Source organism: Aquila chrysaetos, chromosome 9 (genome assembly GCF_900496995.4).
Source record: "Aquila chrysaetos chrysaetos chromosome 9, bAquChr1.4, whole genome shotgun sequence".
Classification (NCBI taxonomy): domain Eukaryota; kingdom Metazoa; phylum Chordata; class Aves; order Accipitriformes; family Accipitridae; genus Aquila; species Aquila chrysaetos.
This window is the reverse complement of record NC_044012.1, coordinates 43,772,789-43,792,870: the sequence shown is the minus strand read 5'-3', so window position 1 is coordinate 43,792,870 and position 20,082 is coordinate 43,772,789. Positions and strand designations below refer to the sequence as shown.

The following is a 20,082-nucleotide window of genomic DNA, read 5'->3' as shown; positions in this document are numbered from 1 at the left end:
GCTTCTCATGAATGAATTACTGCAATGTGCTCTGTGTGAATCTACACCTTAATAATGCTTCTGAGCAATTTAAACTGCTGAAGAATTCAGTGGCCTATTGTTAGCGCAGAGATTTCCTTGTACTTTGTATTATACCATGCCATATGAGAGCTGAACTAATAACCTCCTTCTGCAAGCTCCAATTCATCAAAGCTAACCCTGTCTTTAATGGAAGCACTCATACATTAAAAATTAAGTACATGCAGAAATACTTTGCTGAAGAAGTAGCTTGCTCTTAAAAAGGGATTCCTTGACTGCAGAGTATGCTTCCTGTTTCAGTTTAAAAACACCTTGGGACACTTATCGGTTCCACTGTCTTCCTAGGCAACTTTCTTGTGGAAAAGCAGGCAAAGGCAGAGAAACAGTCAGGTTTCCCTGCCACTGAGCAGAGGGAGGGCTGTGGGGTAGCTTGGTTCGATGGATGTTGGTCTTAAATGACTATGGTTTTGTAACAGATGTGGCTACATCACTGAGGCACCTTTAAACACTGAAGTAAAAGCACAAAAAGATGAATACAAGACAGGAAATTACCAAAACTCCCACATATAGACAATTATCCTAATTAGCTCAGTACACTACAGTGTAGTATTAACTGAGAACAGAGGCCAGGTCACTAAGACTACATCTATACTGCAGGACATAGCATATAAGGGCAGCCCAAGGACAGAACGGCTACCTGGCCACACTGCCCGCTTTAAGAGCACTCTCTAAGCTCCTCCTGGGCAAAGCTGCTGGTATTTTCAGGGAAAACTTAGATGCATTCATAGCTTTTAAAAGTCCTCATAAGCCATCTGCAATGTCTCATGCTTTCAGCTATCACATCCACTCTTATGATGACAAAGTCAGGTTGAGAAGTCTTGAAGGGCTCTCTCTGATGTTGCCTGTCGCAATGACAAATGGGATCTGCACACAGTCTGAGTGCAGGCTGCACGTCTGGTGTCCAGGGGAGACAGACAGCCACAGAGGGCTGATGTGAATATAAAATTAATCTTTTTATAACAAATATAGGCATAAACTCTTTCCTACTAAGCCAGGTTTTAATTTTACTCTAAGGAACAATTAAAAGCTAGACCTATCATATGCAAAAAACATTGCATAGCCCTTACAGTTACATTTATGGTATCTGATACTTTTATAAACAAAAAGGGTTTAAATATTTATAAAAGTCTCTGCTGTCCTAATCATCATGACATTTGATGAGTGACTGTTTGTTCACACGCCCATCATACTGCCTTCCTAAGTGCCTTACAGGCCCTTTTATCAAATACACAAAAAGGTAACTGTAAGTCCCTTCCCAAAAGCTTCAGTGAGCTATTAACTACGGAAGAGCCAAACTGAAAATGTGAAAGTATTGAGAGAAACAAAGATAGACTAAATAATCTGAGTTACTTTTTCTGTTTAGATTTAAGATGAATATAGACACAGTGTCTAGGTTTGTATGCAATTTTATGACACTCCTCTGACATAGCTGAGTTCTCTAGAAAGGTCTATTTGTCAAACACTGAAATGTTTTCTGTTACAAAAAATAAACCAAAATATTTAGGTACAGAAAACTCCATTTCCAGCATAGAGAAATTTCCGAGGTTGCATTTGACATTCCTCAAACATCAGCAAACATCAGACTGAACAGACTGTTCAAAAGTAAACATCGATGAGGAGAGCTGACCACACTTTTCTGGAAATGCTTATCTCTCCACTGTATTCATGATGACAGTTAAGCCCTTATGATGTCCCACTACTACAAGCTTGGGTATTTTCTTAAGGTACACACTTTTGAGAACATCGTACCCAGGAAGCCCTAAAGGGACTCTCTCTGCATGGTGAGAAACAGAGGATACATACAGATTCGGATTGGGAGGAGTAGAGCAGGTTTTTGAAGGCTTTGTTTGCTGCCCGCAGCAAAGACCAGACAGAACAGGTCCGTTCCTGAGTGTGTTTTTCTCCTCTCTCTTTCGCATTGTTGCACAGGAATGTACCAAAGAGGCAAGAGTAGGTGTGCTGCACCAATTTGACCTGCACAGACCAATACAAACATTGTCATATGGCAGAAGGTATCAGCTTAATGTAAGAATTAACATTCAGGCTTAAGAAGCCACAAATCCTTCCTTCACAGGGCAATACACCCCTTCCTAAAGACTGATATACAAATACACCTACCATTTTTTGCATACCTCCTTATAAACTAATTGCAAAAGAATTCAAGCATAGTGGATCTTTTAAAATCATAACTAAAAAATTCAGGAAAAAATATAAAATATGAAGACAAAATATTTGTTCATAACCAAATATAAAAGTCTTGCTGACTCAAACTCACAGCCCTATAGGATACACAAAGAGGAGAATCATGATACCTCTTTTACAAAACATTAATGCAGTACAGAAATTCTGATCATTATTCACTCCATGCTGTGGTCCCAGTCTGACAAAATAGCTTAATATGAACTTAACTTTAAGCATATAAATGACTTCCATGGGATTATTCAGATGTTTAAATGAAGACAAGTATTGCAATACTCTAATAAATTAAGAGGTTTGCTCTAAAAAGGCCAGAATACTAAGGGTATGTTCACACATAGCTCCTGTAGATTTGCAGCGTGCTGTGAAGTCAGTTATAAACTTACGTATCTCATTTCACAACTGAGCTAAGCTAGCACCCTACATATACTCAGCTATATGGCAAGCGGTAATTCAAGTCAACACAATCACAGGAATGTGCTTTAAATCTCTTGGTGGATCAGATACTTCATAAAAACTTTTATTCTTCAGATTACTAGTCCTGCAGTCAGTGACTGCCACTTTCCCAGAGACCTGCTTTCCAGCCTTGAGGACTGATTGTGACCATCCTAGGCAAATTTTTAATAGGAGAGCTACCCACTTCAGAAGAAAATAAACACAGCTCTCATATCCTACATATTTTCAGCAAAGAAACAGCAAAAATGAATGGAAAGGTAAGGGGCAGGTTGTTTTCAGAGAAAGAGTCTTCAAGTCAAAACAAGATCAAAGCAGGGGAAGTTTATATTGCCAGTAACTATCTATGATTTTTTTCATGCTGTGTGGATGTATTACACTGGAGTTATTTCAGCACCTCTTAGATGAAACTAATAAATTTGTATCATTTATTTATTTCTTTAAAGTCTAAAAGAAGTCCTTCAGGGTCCTGCTTCTGTTTTAAGAGTGAACAGACCTCAGGTCCTGTGAAGTATACAAGTACTTTTGTCTACTGTATTTGGGCAGTTTTCCTGTTACCTTTACCAGGCTGCAGCATATCACAGATAGATGGGAAAATCAGAAACCCCTTGGGGCTCTATAGTATATTAGTACTGGGTACTGGTTTAGAAGCAGTCTATAAAACAGCAATCTCTCAAGCCACAACTCACAAGGAATGCTTCGTTAAACTCGAAAGAGCAAGGGAACTGCCTCTGGAGCTGATGGACGCAGTCCAGCCACTGTAAAAACACTGGGCAGCGCTCATTTAGGTCATCCGAATTCTCACCATGGCCACAGCGATCTGCAAACTTGTGGCCAAAATCCAGCCACTCCGTCTCCACTAGCACCTGGAAACCCTGCAGAAATGAAACCACAGATGAAAAGTTCCTATTTTGCTTTGGTTCAATTTTCTAAGACAGCCTGAGACTCGTGGGAATCACCTTATTACTGTGTCCTCACTCACTCCTATTTCCCTTCAGCACTGGCCTCATTACTTATCTTTACTGCTTTACCTAATGCCTCTGTGTTCTGAAGTGCTGCACAATGAAATTAGGACAGATATGAATTCCCAAACCTACATGAACAGGAAAGGGAATAAGGCAGGTTAAGTCCTCAGTGACTGGCAGGGAAGATCCTGATATGAGACCTATCTTGGCCAGGCAGGGGCAAATAGGAACTTTATCTTGATCAAAACCATCTGGATCATGGTAACCAACATAGGACAGGAAATTTTAAAGCTCTCCCTTGAAAATGATGGGCAGATCTGTCCGTCATAAAAGAAAACAGTTCATCTGCAACAGGACATCCATGCTCAGAGAGAGTGCTTGCCTGTGTGTACACCAAATGTAGCACAATCAAAAGGTTGATTAAAGGTTGACTTGCATGATTTCCCATGCAAACGAAAAGGGCAAAGAACATTTCAAAACAGTGCCTAGCTGAGCACGTGAATGCAACACCTCATCTTACAGGACCTAAAACTCATCACAGGTTAGGAAGGTTTTGATTCTTAGTGGAAAGAAAAATTGTAGAGCATGCTTATTAAGTCAATGGCTGTAATTAGAGCAAAAAAAATAGCTGATAGCTGAAAAGCTTGAAGTGCGATGATGCTGAAGGCTCATTTTCCTAAACATTGCTGATCCTTGCATAGACAGCTACAGTTTGTGGTTTCCTCCGATGCAGTGGTGACAAGAAAGGCGGCAAAGGATGTGTACAGGAGAACTCTGCACTTTGAACAGGAATGACAGCACCCTTAGGAGGGACCAGGAGGAGGTTCTGTCCCAAGGACAGAGCAGTATGTTTTGACCTGATGGATGCTGACTTCTAGAACCCATGTGAAAAAGGACCCAAGAAGTTTCCAAAATTTCATCCAAAAGGCATTGCTACAGTTTAAACTTCTGGTCCTCATGTGTCCAAGGCTTTAAGCAGCAGTTTATAGTACAGTGTTCAGACATATGCTTCTGTTCTAGACAACAAAGGCATCTTGCATGTGGGCTGGCAGATGGAATCCAGCCACCACAAATCACACAATGCTGAAAAGTGATGGGGGGGGATCAGGCTGAAAACCCAAGAGAACTAAATGACAGAGGGCAAAGAAAATGTGAAACTGGAAAAACATGCAGTTGGGAAATCTAGAAAAGAGAAAGGCTTTGTAGCAATAGTTGGCTGAGAAACTGCAATGGTGTAATAGAAACTGCAATATGTAGCACTTTGTACTACATATTCCTAAGCTAAATATGGGGAAGCATAGGCCATGACTGTGCAGTTACAGCAAAGGGGGAAAATATAATCTGCTCTTGAATTACAGACTATGTTTACATCTATACGTAACTATCTGCAGACTACTGTTGGTAAACTCCTGCTAGCTTTAGTGCCTCTTCTGGTGGAAAAAACTGAAATAATTTATAGACAGTCTTCCTCAGAGAAGGACCCAAACTCAGTAACTACCTCATGCACTAACAGATGGTTTACAAACCTCTGTGGTCCTGTAATACGGATCTAGCAGCAGTTTGGCCAGCGCCACTATCTGGGGGGTTCGGTCCCAGCCATCTGAGCAGTGCACCAAGACTGGTCGCTGGTCTCGGTCCACGGCATGAACTACAAGTAGCGCAGATTTCAGAAGCACAGATAAGTGCTGCAGCCATTTGGTACTTTCCAGAGCTGATAACCAACTAGAGGAAAACAAGGGAAGACAGTTTTTGCTCTTTTAAAATACTTTCAGGTTTGGATCTTTGAATTTATCAAGTCAAAGCTCCTATTTTAATAAGCTGTGAATGTCATTGTTGAGTATTTTTCATTTACATCTCGTTAACACTTTCCCAGACTTGTAAGAAACGAAGCCATGCAGTCCACCTGAGGAACAGCCAGTCTCTGGTATGTGCTTTTCTGCATAAGACTTGCAAGAAGCTTAAATAACATTTTCCCAGACAAGAGCATAACACATCACCAGCAATGGACAATGTAAGCACTACCAGGTAATCATTACTTTCAGCAGTGTCTGCTGTCTCCCTTCCTCTGAGCTGAGGATTCAGATTACCCAGCAGTGCCAGTACCGAAGGACTTAAGTACCTAAAGTACCTTGGGACTCTGCCATACACTCCTGACAACTGTGCTTCAGTGAAAGGATGGAACATGAGATGCCTTTGAAATCTCCCATATCTCAACTATTCCCAGGCTTTACAAGGTGTGCTGTAGCTATCTTAAGAATCTCTACCCTATGAAGATCCACATATCCAGTTTAGTAAGGGTGGCCATTCTGGATCTACTTTGAAACCACGAAAGATTCTTAGCAGCAAATTCAAAACAGGGAAGTGGTAGGGGAAACAGGACTGGTGCAACTGCAGTGTCCCAGTGAAGACCCAACCTCAGAAGCTCCTGAGATAATGGGCCATTAGAAGCTAGTTATCCCATAGCATTGGAGGGCTATGAAGTAGGTCTCCTGAAACGACACTATAAATGCGTGAAGTACATGGAACACCACTAGAATTTTCTGAAGGAGAGCCAAGCTGTAAAGATTAAAGAACCAGGAACAGCAGGTAAGCCTAAGCACTAGCACTTAAAAGCCCACCTGAAAGTAGTAACATTCTAGCATCAATACTCAAGGCTACATTTATAATCTCAGATCTCATTTTCTACATTCACTTCAATAATAAACCAATGACTTCCTTTAGCTCAAATTCCGTGGAAATGAAAAAGATACAGCTTAGCATTATTACACAGGAAAGTCACCAAGGGAAAAAAAAAAAACACTGAAGTTGAGTTTACAAATCATCAGCAAAAGAACACAATTGCAGAAACGTGTAAACAAAGGCAAAACACACCAAACACCCACTTACTTTCCTGGATCTGGCATTTGTGTGCAGAGCAAACGCAGCGACTGAAAGCTCTTCCGGATAGAATGAATGTTTGCCATCCCCATGAACACTACTTCACAGTTTGGATAATATTCTGTAGGGAAATACCAAGAAAGAGCAAAGAAACTAAAAACTACGCTAAGTTTAATTTCTAAAAGAAGCTTTTTCATAAAAACAAACCACTGTTGCTGTGCACAGATGAAATAATCTGTTTACGAATATTCTGTAAGGAGAAACCAGTACTTAAGAGTTCAGTAGGTATTCCAGACATTACAACACAGCACAGCAAAACAGGAAAGAGTTAGCAAAGTGTTTGTGTATTTATTTTCAATGTTTCACATCACATTACAAAAAGCAGAGTACAAACCTATGGGCATAGTGATATTGCTGTGCTCGAGGTTATAGAATTTTTTTAAAAAGACTGAGAAACATCGTAAGAGACTGCAAAGCATAAACAATATTTAACATAATTTATCGATGCTATTAAATTTGGTAAACTAATGTATATTTTTATATAAGTTATATATTCCTTTTCCTAACCACTCAAAAAGGCTGAAAGGTTACTTCATTCACAGCTTTATTCTGAGCTTTTCTCTTATAGGAACAAGAATCACACATGTGAGAAATACTCAAAGCTCAGGTAAACAGAAGATAGACAGAATCACTGAGCCTGCCTTCAGATGTTGCTATGGGATGTACTCAAGCAACTCTGCTCTATCGGGGAGGCAGTATCTGTACAGGCAGGGTCCACTAGTCAAAGGGAGCACCTAAGAAGATGCAGAAAGATACTCATTCGATAGTCTTTCCTAGATTTAGTTTTCTTCTGTCCTGATGCTTCTCTCAGCACAAAAATGGTGACAATAGCTAAAATAACCTTTTCTACAAAAGAAAAAAAAATTAATCAGGATTCAGAATGGGATTCTGAGTGCTTGCACAAGAAAATGCTCTTTTAAGAGACTACTGTGTGTTTTATATAATTTGATTTCTTAACTGTTTAAAAGCCCAACAGATTCTGGCCCAAACCATAACATTGTATTAGCGATGGACTGTGTAAGCAACTGGACAGAAGCAACTGACAGTATCAGACAACTTAAGCATTTTTTTGTCTTTTTACTGAATTATGTTATATATAAAAATAACGCACAACATAAATGAGGTATTTTTATATAGAGACAATGATGCAAACTTGGCAATACCTGGAGAAAACTTGTCAGCAAAAAGGAAGCACTCAATGCAGGTCAAATTTATGAAGGTGACAAGCTGTTTGGAAATTTTTTATGAAGAATTCAAGCAGCAATATATAGGAAGAAAATTAAACTTCCTGTATACTCTGCTTTTCTGTTTTGAAATTTTGCTCTCTGATGAGGAGTTATTTAGTAGTTTTGAGGTGTTAAATGGAAAATGGTGGCTACATATCAAAGTGCAGCTATTGCAGTAAAGACCAAAACAAGACTATATGGTCAAAATAGCTTTTGTTATCTTATCTATAGTTTTTCTGTCTGGTATTTTTTTTCTAGACTATGCACCCATAGAATTTTAACAGGCTCCATTCATATCCAATAGTGACCATAAAATAGTATCTTGTTTATAATACCAACAATCTACAAGTGCCAAAGAACACAAAAAGTGATAATTGCAAGTGTATTACAAATGCAAGATGAATCAGGATTTCAGTTGCTTTGGGTTATGATATAAATGCCAAAAAATGTTTCAGCTTTAGAAAAATTGCTGAAAAGTTATATTCTGCACAACCATTCTAGAATATTATTAGCCTCTATAGTTAGTGGATTTTTACAAGTTTGTTCAGGTTTTTTTTAGACATTAGCACACTGGACACCTTTGTCTCTTTCTAGTTTATATATTTGACTCAGCAGGGGAAAACTAATCAGCATATTCCACACAGTTCAACATTTACTGAACACTGTTACCAGCTGGTTTTATGCTCTGAGAAACAGACTTAATTAACAGCTAAACCTGTCCTTTTGAAGGGCTGTGTGACAGCTGCAACGATCCAGAACCTTCATATAGATGAATAGTACTTGCATCCACGCAGTCTGTTAAATATGCAGTACTGAAGTATATCAGTGTAATTATATTTGAGCAAATCCTTTTGATTAACTTAATAGGAAGCTGAGAAGAAACACTGCTTACCTGGGCACTCACAGCCTCCACCTTTGGCTCTGTTCGCCACAGCTGCTGCGTAAGATCGTGCGTCTAAGATCAAAAGCTTCTGAGGCTGTATTGCCAAACTCTCTGCTCCTGAAGCATTAGAGATTGAGGAATCTGGGGAAGAGGATATGCAACTGATGAGTAACTAAAATGATGCTTCTGACACTGTTTACAATGATTCACTCAAGTGCCACAATGCATATGCATTGCACGTACAGAAATTGGAGAATGCCTGATTAAATACAAAGGACTGAATCTGTTACAAAACATATAAGAGATTAAGCTTTTATATAAAGCTCTGCCCTTTACAGAAAAGGAACAGTGACAAACTTACCAAATTCCACATCAGAGAGGTCCCCTCCATTGGAGAAATCTCTGGAACAATTCCCATTCATTAATTTGTTACTGTTGGACCTCGAATCTGAGGCACAGGCTTTGGCTACAGACTGGACAAGGTGTTCATCATCTGCATTCCTCCAGCCCCACCAACTGACCTCAGGCTGTCCACAGCGGGAAATAACTGCTCCATTGCTCTGGTGCCTGAAAGAAAAGAATAAAAAGAACAGTGGTGCATAACTTGAAGAATCAGGATGAAAAACACAGAGGGCATGAAAAATTAAATGGTGCACTCCAGTAGTTTAATTCCTGTCAGGGATCTCTCTATCATTCAGCAGTTATCCTCAACCTGTGATTCAGTGGCAATGTATTCCACGTGCTTCCCTTCAAAATGCTGACTGTGACCACACAGTCACTGAAAGGTGAAAGTCAAAACCGAGGTCACTAAGAGGAGAAAAAAAAAAAAAAAAAGGGCATTTTCTTGCTCAATATTGTTGTCTGTTGGCCAGTGAAAGCTGGGGAGCATTCTGGAACAGCTGATGAGGCACTAAAGAGGTATTCAACACCTGCTGGATAGTCAGGTCTACTGCTGTAATACCAGAGTAAATTGGAAGGTTCAATTTAACTCATGCTAATTTTAAAGCCAGAAGACAGGAGTAAAACCACAGATTCACTTTTTGATGAGATTATTTAAATCAAAACATACCACTAATTAAATCTGAAAAATGTTACAATTTTGGTAGGAAATACTGGCAGAATTTGGCACGCCTTCTGTATCATGATGTCTAATGGTAACCCAAAACCTTACTCTTACAGATCGATGGTATCCATTTCTAGGCATCACCCATGAATCACAGGAGGCAGTCCTTGAACACTGTAGAACCATACCTAGAAGCCAGCGTATTTTAGGTATTGTTTCACTAGCTGAAAGGAGGAGAGCCTTTCGCATCTCAGGATGCTAAACATCTGCAGTTTTACTCATTCCGAAGTTTGGTATTAGCATCCGTTGGAAAGGAGTGGCTCTGCCGTCCCCTTTTCACCTCCTCCTCTATGTGTGGGTCTTCTCCATCCTCTTCCTGACCCTCTTTGGGTAGTGTTTCATCTGCTGCCTCTCAAACACCTGTCATGTCTAGCAGAAGAGCACCAAGGAGTTGAAGAACAACAGTAGTAGCTCTTACATCTAAGCACCAGTGTGGTGCCAGGCTGGTAAATAACAAAGTCCACAAGGAAGTAGATTTTGCTACAGACACCTAAGTAGCACTGAAAAAGGAAATACTGTTCATTAACAGAATATTTTTCTTCTAAAATGCGATATAAATTGCAAGCACTCTATATACAGATGAAACTTCAGAGGACTGGCAAATGGAGTACAGAGATAAGTCTATCAATAAAAAAAAAAATGTCAGGGAGATAACTGACAAATGACCCAACTTGAACATAGCTATCTTCTTCTGGGGAGTGACATTAACAAAAAAAAAATAATGATTTTTTTTTTAAGTATCTGAAGAGTTAGTAGTTATTTTCTTAAATTTGACCTAGCTTCTTGTACTACACATAAAGGACAGATTTGAAATAATTAAAACGTATCCAACCATTGCAAACATACTCTGAAAAAGATTTAAAAACTCTCCCCTATAATCTATTATAAAAAAGAGTACTGAAACATATTATCACTGTAATTTCACTTATTGCCTCCATGCTGGCACATCCCACTGCTGCCACAGAAATGTAATTTCCCCTTCACTGAAGTGTTTACATCTGGCATTAACAATGTTCGCCTTGACCTTCCTTAGCAGTACCCTGAATTCAGAGGGCCTCAGCCACAGCAGGAAAGGAAGCCCAGCTGCTGGTATGAAATGCTGCAGGTGGAGCGGCCAAAGCAGGCAACACAGCAAGTCAACAACACTGAGGAATGGGATACCTACAAATGTTTACTCCCTGCATCATGTCCCTTCTGAAGTATCTTACCACTTATCCACACACTGCTGTTCTCTATTGAAATGGCCTGCAGATAAAACATCCCTTTAAGCTAAGATGCCTCTAAGCAATGCTGTTCTTGCTCAGGAGTCCCACCAGAACCCCGTATTTATAAAGCATGCACATGCCAATTACAGTTCCTATACGTTACGACACAGCAAAAGATTTTAGAGTCTTCCTGCAAACAAACTGGCTGTCTCAGCTTCATGTCAACCAAGAGTTGTTTAATTCCCTCTAATGAGGCAACTGCACAGAATGGTGAGGGTTAGCTGAATCTTTATGCAAATTTAACACAGTCAACTTGGACAGCCCTGAACAGGAAGAAAGCCCACCCAAACCTATAAATCTTTAACTTTTTTCCTTTCACCACTAATAAATATTTATGGCGGTGTGACAAGCTGGTTTAGAATTTGTTGTCAGAGCTGTCAAGCCCCCCATCAGGTGCTGAGCAGCACCACTCTGCAGTGTCACTGCAGGGCACAGCAGCAGGCAGCAGCGGCCGCCTCATGCTACTCATGCAAAAGCAACACTTACATCGGGTTAAGGCTCCTTGTTGCAAAAACTTACAGTTACAAAACAGGTTGTGATACAGTATTTTAAGGATTTTTCATAGCTTTTTTTGTAATTGTTTCATATAAAATTCCTTCACTGAGAGGAAGCAACTGACAGCCTGCATTAACTGAACCAAAGGAAAAGCAATCCGAACGCCTCGGCACTTACACCAGGTGCCAGCCACCTGCATGGCAAGGAAAATGTATTTCTGCTGAAATGAATAGCCTTCTAGAAACACCTCTATTGATATCAAATTAGTTCAGCAAAAAATACGTGCCAATCACTGAAAGGCCACCTAGTTCCCCGCTATGCTTGCACACATAACAAAAGAAAATAAAACATTATTATACATGTAAGAAATCTATTTTGAACACTCAGATAAGCTCATTTATTTTTCCATATGTTCTCCAAGATTTCATTACTACCTGCCTGTGGAATCATTTTCATAGGTTCATAAACAGTTATATTTTAATCTCCAGGTTCTTGCCTCCCATTTATACTACAATAAAGATTAGGCCAAAAGTCGAGTTCATTGATAGCTGTGAAGCCCTAACACTCCTAAGCCTGCATAAATATGCAATGTTCAGATGTACTAGCAGAAATCAGCAAACAATTCTATTTACGGTAATGTTGGAGGTCTGAGGAATCACACTCATTCCAACCAGGCTGGCCATGGGAACAAAAAATAGCAAATAGTTTAAGTGTGATTCCAAGGTCCCTAGAGATAGAGCTGGGGATAAGATGGTGTCACTCAGATCTCAGTAACCAAAAAAATATTAAAAAAATTAAAGCAAACCCTCCACTGCAAATTTCCTAACCCTCTAGAGACAAAGCAACATGCAGCCTCCCTACAGAAACTAAATAGTAAATCACCATTAGATAACTACAAAGCCCTTTATAAAGCATTGTATAACTATGATGTACAGTACACCTCTGCACATGCTTAATCTTCCTTGTGTTCAAGCAACCTTTTGAGTACAACAATAAATCCACCAAGCCCTTGTAACAACAAAGACAGGGAGGACTAATGAAGGTTTGAATAGCTCCCTCCATAGCATTACTTAACTACTAGTACTTGCAACTGAAAAAAAACCATTGCTGCAATTCACAAATATAATTCAGCAAGTACAGTACATGGCCATTTTCTGTTTACCTTTGCTTCCTGTGCTGGCAGAAATGCTGCCTGCATGGGTAATCACCTGCAACACAGCTAATTTCCAGGTAGGTTCTCATGAGTTTAGGACCACTGTTTACACAATGTATGAAGTCCTCTCTATCTTCTTTCCACAAAATCCAAAAAGGCTTCTCCCTAACATTGATCTTCCGGGACCAAAACAGGTAAACTACAAAAACCATGTTACAGGCCAGATTTAGCTACATAAATATGTGCCTAGATTTTTAAAAACTGTAACCGCAGAGAAAAACTGCAGAAAATGGGTGTGAGATTTTTCTAGAAATCTGATCATAAACTAGAAGCAACGCTCCTGACAGCCCAATCTCAACTGAGTATTTCTGAAGTTTGCCTCTGAACTCAGCCTGTTCAGCCTTTCAGCCTCTGTATACTGTCATAGCTCTTGAATGCTTCACAAGAACAGACAATGAGTTTTGTGTTGCCAAGTGTCTGTGCCTCCGGTCTCTCTGTCCCAGTGTTCAGTACCTGAGACAAGTTATTGGACGAATTTTTAAAAAAATCATTATTCCTTTTCTTCCCTGTGGTAAAGCAAAAAGAGCAGATTTTTAAAATGTGATCAATAATGAAACTAATAGTCCTAAAATCACCTTCAACAAATAAAAAATGCTGAATGAGCTGTTGTCCCTTACTCCTCCAAAAGTAAGAAAAAGGCTATTTTTATGGCAACATATATATAGAGAAAACTATCCATGGATTTCCAATCATATGGATCATCAACCACTAGCTGATGCAAGTTCTATTAGAGCACAGAATGATGAACGGGATGTCTTGAAAAAAATCTATTACTAAATGTCAAGATAAGGAAAAAAGAAATCAAAAAAGAGAAAAACTTTTCTCCCACTGATTTTAAGATTACAAATGAAAAACTATGTGGTAATTTAGCATACGTAGTCTCATCAGAACTGCAGAAAATTGAATGCCAGGGGTTAAACAATTTCAGTCTATGAGGTCTCTGGAACATTTAAATCACTCTCCCACAAATCCCCCAGAATGCAAGCTGTACCCAAGAATGCAAAGAAAGTGACTTCCTTCTCCTGTATAGTGATGAAAGAAGGAGGGATGCTTCCCTGTGTTAAGTGTGCTTGCAGGTGAGGTGTCCCCCAATTATGTGACACCTGCATAAAAGGCACAAAGTGGCCTGAAATGCAGTGTTTGAAGTTGAACACAAAAGCATATAAAATTACACTATTCTTTTTTATACATATATAAAAATACATACTTATATATACTACCATAATAATAAAATACCTTAAGTCTTAAAAAATTAGGAGATGCTGGAAAGCATTTTCCCCCCCCTCAGAGCTGAAGAGGGGATGGAGCAATTCCTTAACATTCAGAAAGAGACTATGCTAACCCCTTTATTATTTGGAAGAAAAAGGAGAAAAGATAGGAGGATTTAAAGATAAGGTCTGCTGCCACAAGCTAATTTGTTCTCCTTTCATAGAACAAGAACTCTTAAGCTAGGTAAATAATGTTTTGTGGCCCACTCTAACTCTTGTACACTTGCTCCTGTGACCCAGGGCATATGAATTTGTCAAAGTTACTGTTCTCTAAATTTAGCTTGCCACTCAAAGAACAGCTTTTCCTTTCTGTCTGTTTAGAAGGAACGGGTGGCTAGGCAGTCTTAATGGAATTCATTATCTTTTTAATCCCTTTGTCATCTGATTTTTTTAAAGAGATTTTAAACATTTATGGGAGGATAACTACACCAGGAAAGTGGCCACAGTATTAAACAACAGGTTCCAGAATATTTGAAAAAAGACAGATGCTGAAATATATTTCTTACTAAAGAAGCTGCCAAAAACCAGCATCTCAGAAAAGCAATTTTGTTATGAAGAATTGCTGGACTCAATCTAAGGAAGAGACTGTCTGATTAAAACTATCTAAAATATGTAGATAGAGCTAACACGTACATGCTTTTGTAATTTGGGTTTTATACCTCCCTTAAATAATTTTGGTATTTGTCCTTGTTTATACTGCAGTCTGAGTATTAGCTAGATAAGAATTAGAGAAAAACCAAAGGAATACCTAACCAAGATGCCATTTATAATTTCTTCAGCCATGTTGATGTCTTCATCTTACATTTTTTTCAATTCCATATTAAAAAATTAAAATCAATATTAACTGAGGTGACTGCCCTAGGAATGACTTGCAGGAGATGCAAATGCTGCATGCTCTTACAAGATGTGTTTGGAACTAAAAGATACAAACCATTATTCCCACTCAGAGTGAATGTGTACTAAGTCTGCCTGGGCCAACATATGCTGCTGTCTTACATATTCTTGGAGTTTTGAATAGGTATAAACCAATACATAGATAGGTAGCAAATGTGGAGACAAAGACCCCAAGCTATCAGGCTTAACAAGTCATACTTTGCTGTCAGTTAAATAAAGGTCTGAACGTTTTCTCATGTGAGGAGTCCCCTGTCATCCTTGTTTGATACCTAAACCCTTAGGGTGGTTTGTGGGTTTGTGTTTTGTTCCGAGGTCCGGTTCGCTACACCGCTTCTGGCATCCTTCTGGAGTGGAACAGCAGGACCTCACCCCAGAGAGAGTCCCAGGATAGATCAGCTTGGTTGGGTACCACTCCACCAGGCAGCACAGAGGGGACTGTGCCAGGTTTTGTTGCCTCTTCCCAGCCTAGTTCTCCAACTCTACCCTAGCAGGTCCTGGGCCTTCACAGCATCCCTCCACATCATGTTATACATGCAAAAACACAGCAAGATGCAAAGCCAGACCTCTCTTTACTTTGAATAAATTATAAAAATATTTTTTTTAAATACCTTTAACACTTCTGCTAAAGTCCGTCGGGCTCAGAGAGGGGACATCTGGGGCCCAGAGGAGCCTGAACACCTTTCATTACAAGCCAAGATTCCCAGTTACAACTTATTTCAGCTTTTATTTGCTAGAACACCTCATCTACAGGCTGGGGAAAGCTGTTCCATCTGCAAGAGCCTCACCTGTACACAACAGCAGGGATACGCTTCCAGGACCGAAAGCTTGCCACACTCTCTAGCTCTTTATCCGTGATCCAGGCAGGAACTATGATTTCCTGGGGGTAACTACCACAGAGCCTGTGAGAAAAGTGGTGCAAAAGATTGAAAGTAAGCAATACAAAGCAGTTACACACCTCCCAGGCAACACACACAAATAAGCAGTATAAGCAACCTGACAGCTATTCATCTCAGCAAACTGCCATTTTGTTAATTCCTGTTTCATTGCATGTTAATAAACTCCTCCTTCACATATACAAAACATCGAGGAGCATAAATGCATTTCAGAATTAGAAGATTCAAGCTGGTGTTTTCCCAGGAAATTCACATGCAAGCGATTTTTAACTGCAGCTGCTGAAATAAACTGGACCACAGAAAAGAAATCCCACGTCTCCCCATGCTAAAGAATTAGCCACTCGATTTCTGGGTGACAGAACACAGAAGCAGAGCCACCCTGGGCTACTAGATTCAAGAGAGAAAACTTGTGTAAGTGTGGAAAAAGTACACTGGCTAATCAACCCTTGCTGAAGGCAGGAATCCGAGTGCACTGGTTAACCGGATCTTTCTTCTACTAGATGCACCTCCTACTCCACAATTTAACTAATGAAGCCACGACTGCCAACGAGAACAGTGCAAGCAGTCAGTAGTGACTGCAATATATTCCTGAATGAAACTAGTTCATCCCCAGTCCATCCCCTTAAAGAGATGCATTTACTGCACAAGAAGGACAGACATGAAGACATGTCCAAGACCATTCTATTCAGGAACATGTATCAATCTTGAAAAAATGCTCTTTTCTCAAGTGCTGGCCCCAAGAAGGAAAGGAGTTGTTTATGTCACTCTGCTTCCATATGACATAGAAAGTTTTTTTGCCTTTTTCATTATTATTAAATATGTAAGGAATAGCTATTTTTTCTTCCCTAGATTTTTAGGGACCAAGACAGATATTCTTCTTGCAGTGAGACCAACTACCAGCTGCAAGTCATTATCCTGCAAAGACAGAGCAATGAAACATGTTTCATCAAAATGTTACTGCTTGTTTTGCTCTGAATTGGATTAGGGATCAGCCAGTACACTCTGTCCTACCAACCATGAATGGAGGACCACCTTTCTCTGCTCCAGCAGCTAGAGAACACTTGTCTACGCTTTCAGGACCACCAAAAGTCTTTTCTCTTATTTTCAGGATCTACAAGCTTAACTCTTCCAAACCAACTTTTTTTTTTTAATATAAGTCTTTGTCGTAACTTAGAGAATAAGACACAATAAAAAAAATGTATTTTTGAAGTTCAATCAAACTCTGCTCTCTGCTCACTTAAGGTTTCCCTTTCCTCCATTAGAATGCTTATTCTCTAAAAAGTCCTCTGGCAAGCACATCAAAATCTGGTACTTCTAAACCTATAAAAATTGTAGCAGCTAATAAAATATTAAATAATTATTTAAAAGCACCTTTTTTCTATAAAACAACAAAAAAATCATAATTCTAATTGTCCCTTATTAGGATCTGTAAAACTTGGAAAAAGTTCCAGTAATCTGCTATAACAAAATTGGTGTTTTGAGATGCCACTTGGCTATGAATCAGCAGCCCACATAACTTACTTGTACTTCTCATTAATGTTGGAAATCCTCCAGGCATTGTTCATATCAAAACCCATCCGCTCCACTTCATTTTTAAACCTTGAAGTTACATGTTCTCCTGGGTATCAAAAGCAGAGAGAAAAAATAAATGCAAAATAAGAAGATTCCTACCTTTCAAAATAGTTAAGAGAAAAATACTACTGCACTCATACTTACTAAAAACTGGGAAGAGAAAGGAGCAGTCTAAAAACACCATCTACATTTCACAACCCTATTTTGAAAATCTGTATCAGGAGAACCACAGCTTGTACTGATGGCTCTCTCTGGTCAACTCTCCAGAAATGTTGAAGTCCATCAATAAATTTTTCTCTGAAATGACCAGCTTCTGTAAATTCATATAAGAAACAATAACACTGCAGATCGGAACCAAGCACATCAGCAAAAGCAATTTAGATCCATCAGCAGTCTTAGTGGGAAAATGCTAGTAGTTTTTCTTTTCCGAAGTTCAGAAGAATTTTTTATCAATGAGAAGAACATAAAGCTCTGGTCTGACTGATATGTGAAGGGGCAATACATGGAACACGGTCTGGAACTTGGACAATGTGCTGGTTTTGGCTGGGGTAGAGTTAATTTTCCTCACAGTAGCTAGTATGGAGCTGTGTTTTGGATTGGTGCTGGGAACAGTGTTGATAATACAGGGATGTTTTCCTTACTGAGCAGTGCTTACACACAGTCAAGAGCAGCAAGGTGAGGTGCTCCTCACCCCACCCTACCAGTGAGTTGGCTGGGGGTGCACAAGAAGCTGGGGGGGACACAGCCAGGACAGCTGACCCCAACCAATCCAAGGAATATTCCATACCATATGATGACATGCTCAGCATACAAAGCTGGGGTTAAAGCACATTTAGCATGCAATTTCAGCCACAGGTTTCCTGTATGACTGTAGGCAAGCCCTGTAATTTAACCTGCATCTCAGCTTTCCATCTGTAAATTGGACATTATTGCTCCATGAGTCATGCAGAGATACAAAGATAAAATGCATAAATGGTTGTTTGACAAATATCAGTCACAAGATCCTCACAAATTCCTGCATTAATATATTAAAGGAACTGGAATGAGCTCCATTTGTTTCCTAGACAGTTTTTTTTTAAAGTATCAAAATACAACTGAAAAATATACAATGGCAATAAAGAATTCTGATAGACGGAAAGTCTAGAGAATAGAAGGTACTCAATCAACATGAAGACAATAACGTACAAAATTTCCAGGTTCACAGAGCTAAGAAATGTGATAAATTTTATGAGCATGTGAACAACACTAGACAAAATGATTCTGAAAGTCTGTCCATTGCTTGTCTCTTTAAATCACTGTATCATTAAATCACAAGGCAGAGCATCACCCAACAGGGGAAAACAAAATCTGTTGAAAAATTAATGCTTTAAGTATTGTATCTTTCCAGTAGATATTTCAGAAAATCTTTAGTCTTTCAATACCTGAGATATATGTAGATACATATTTATCTCAAAGATGTAAATGTACTTGTCTGAAACAATTTTTTATGTGACATTAACAGAACAATTAGAGATAAATATAGAGAAAGAGGTAAATTAAGAATAAAGATAGCAGCCTAACTACAAGACGTAATTAACTGTGAAAGAAAAGCTATAATGTTATTCATTTCTACAGGTCAGATCATACACTGGAAATGATACTTTGCAGATCTTGACATGCTTTACAATATGGACAATGTGCAAGAGATCTGCATAATGAGATTATTTTTCATACGCTTTTTGAAAGGTAAAATGTCAGAATGACACTGTGTGCAAATGGGTATTATTCACTCTTCAAGGTACATGGTGGTAAAATCTAAAGTCATGGACCTGACTGACCTTCATCACTTATTCCCTTTATATCATGTCACTGGTACAACAGTACCATAAAAAAAGAAATAGTTCTGCCTCCTGTCATATGCATTTTCTGCAGAAGGCTAATCTCAGTATAACACAGGCACTGTAGTTCTGCTCTACCTTCCCTATTGCCAGATCAATTAGACTGGAGCTTGCCAACAATTTCCCACTTCTCACGTGAACTCTGCATGAGCTTGAATTTATTATCTTCTAGCCACCTACTCAGATCAGCTGCTTGAGTTCCTGTTTTACAAAAGCTGGATGGCTCCACAGAGATGGCAGCTCTGTGAGGAGCTCTTTGATCCTTTGTCAAGTGCAGAGGTGAAACCAAGACAATACATTCCAGACAGACAACAACCTCTGTCATGTTCCTCCTTAGCAGTGACTTTAAAAAAAAAAACCACACCAAAAACCTTTTATTGGAACAGCAGCATGCTCTTGCAGCACTGAGGATGGGCTTCATTATCAGCTGCTTTGAGGAACAGTCATTAAAACTTGTGATACATCGAGAATACTGGAAATATACCAAATCATCAATGCTGCATACTGCTAGTGTGTTTCAAAAGAAACATATAAAACCATATGAAAATGAAATATTCTGTTTGATTTCTCCCTCTTAATTTTTCAGCTACTGTGCATGTTGCGAAATCATAGATTTTCCTTGGAGAAATGAAACCCTAGCCTTAACATTTTGTCTGTTCCTCCTGAAATGCTGGTATTTTAGGAGGCATTTTGAGCCAAGATGGTAACATTTTAGAAGCATCCCAATCAACTCTCCACACCAGA

General features: G+C 39.2%; 1 protein-coding gene across 16 annotated transcripts in view; it reads right to left on the bottom strand.

Annotated features, from left to right (window-relative positions):
• MTMR3 (myotubularin related protein 3) overlaps positions 1-20,082 on the bottom strand; it is an 86,929-nt gene that overhangs the window by 15,468 nt on the left and 51,379 nt on the right. For all 16 annotated transcript variants that reach the window (XR_005933135.1, XR_005933136.1, XM_030026823.2 and 13 more), the window contains 8 exons: positions 17,411-17,507; positions 15,782-15,895; positions 9,100-9,305; positions 8,748-8,879; positions 6,579-6,690; positions 5,219-5,414; positions 3,417-3,602; positions 1,882-2,052 (listed from right to left, as the gene is read on the bottom strand). Coding sequence is in view for 14 of the 16 variants with exons in the window: in XM_030026823.2 (XP_029882683.1) it covers positions 1,882-2,052; positions 3,417-3,602; positions 5,219-5,414; positions 6,579-6,690; positions 8,748-8,879; positions 9,100-9,305; positions 15,782-15,895; positions 17,411-17,507 (1,214 nt within the window). In the remaining 2 variants the exon portion in view is untranslated. The remainder of the gene's footprint in view (positions 1-1,881; positions 2,053-3,416; positions 3,603-5,218; positions 5,415-6,578; positions 6,691-8,747; positions 8,880-9,099; positions 9,306-15,781; positions 15,896-17,410; positions 17,508-20,082) is intronic.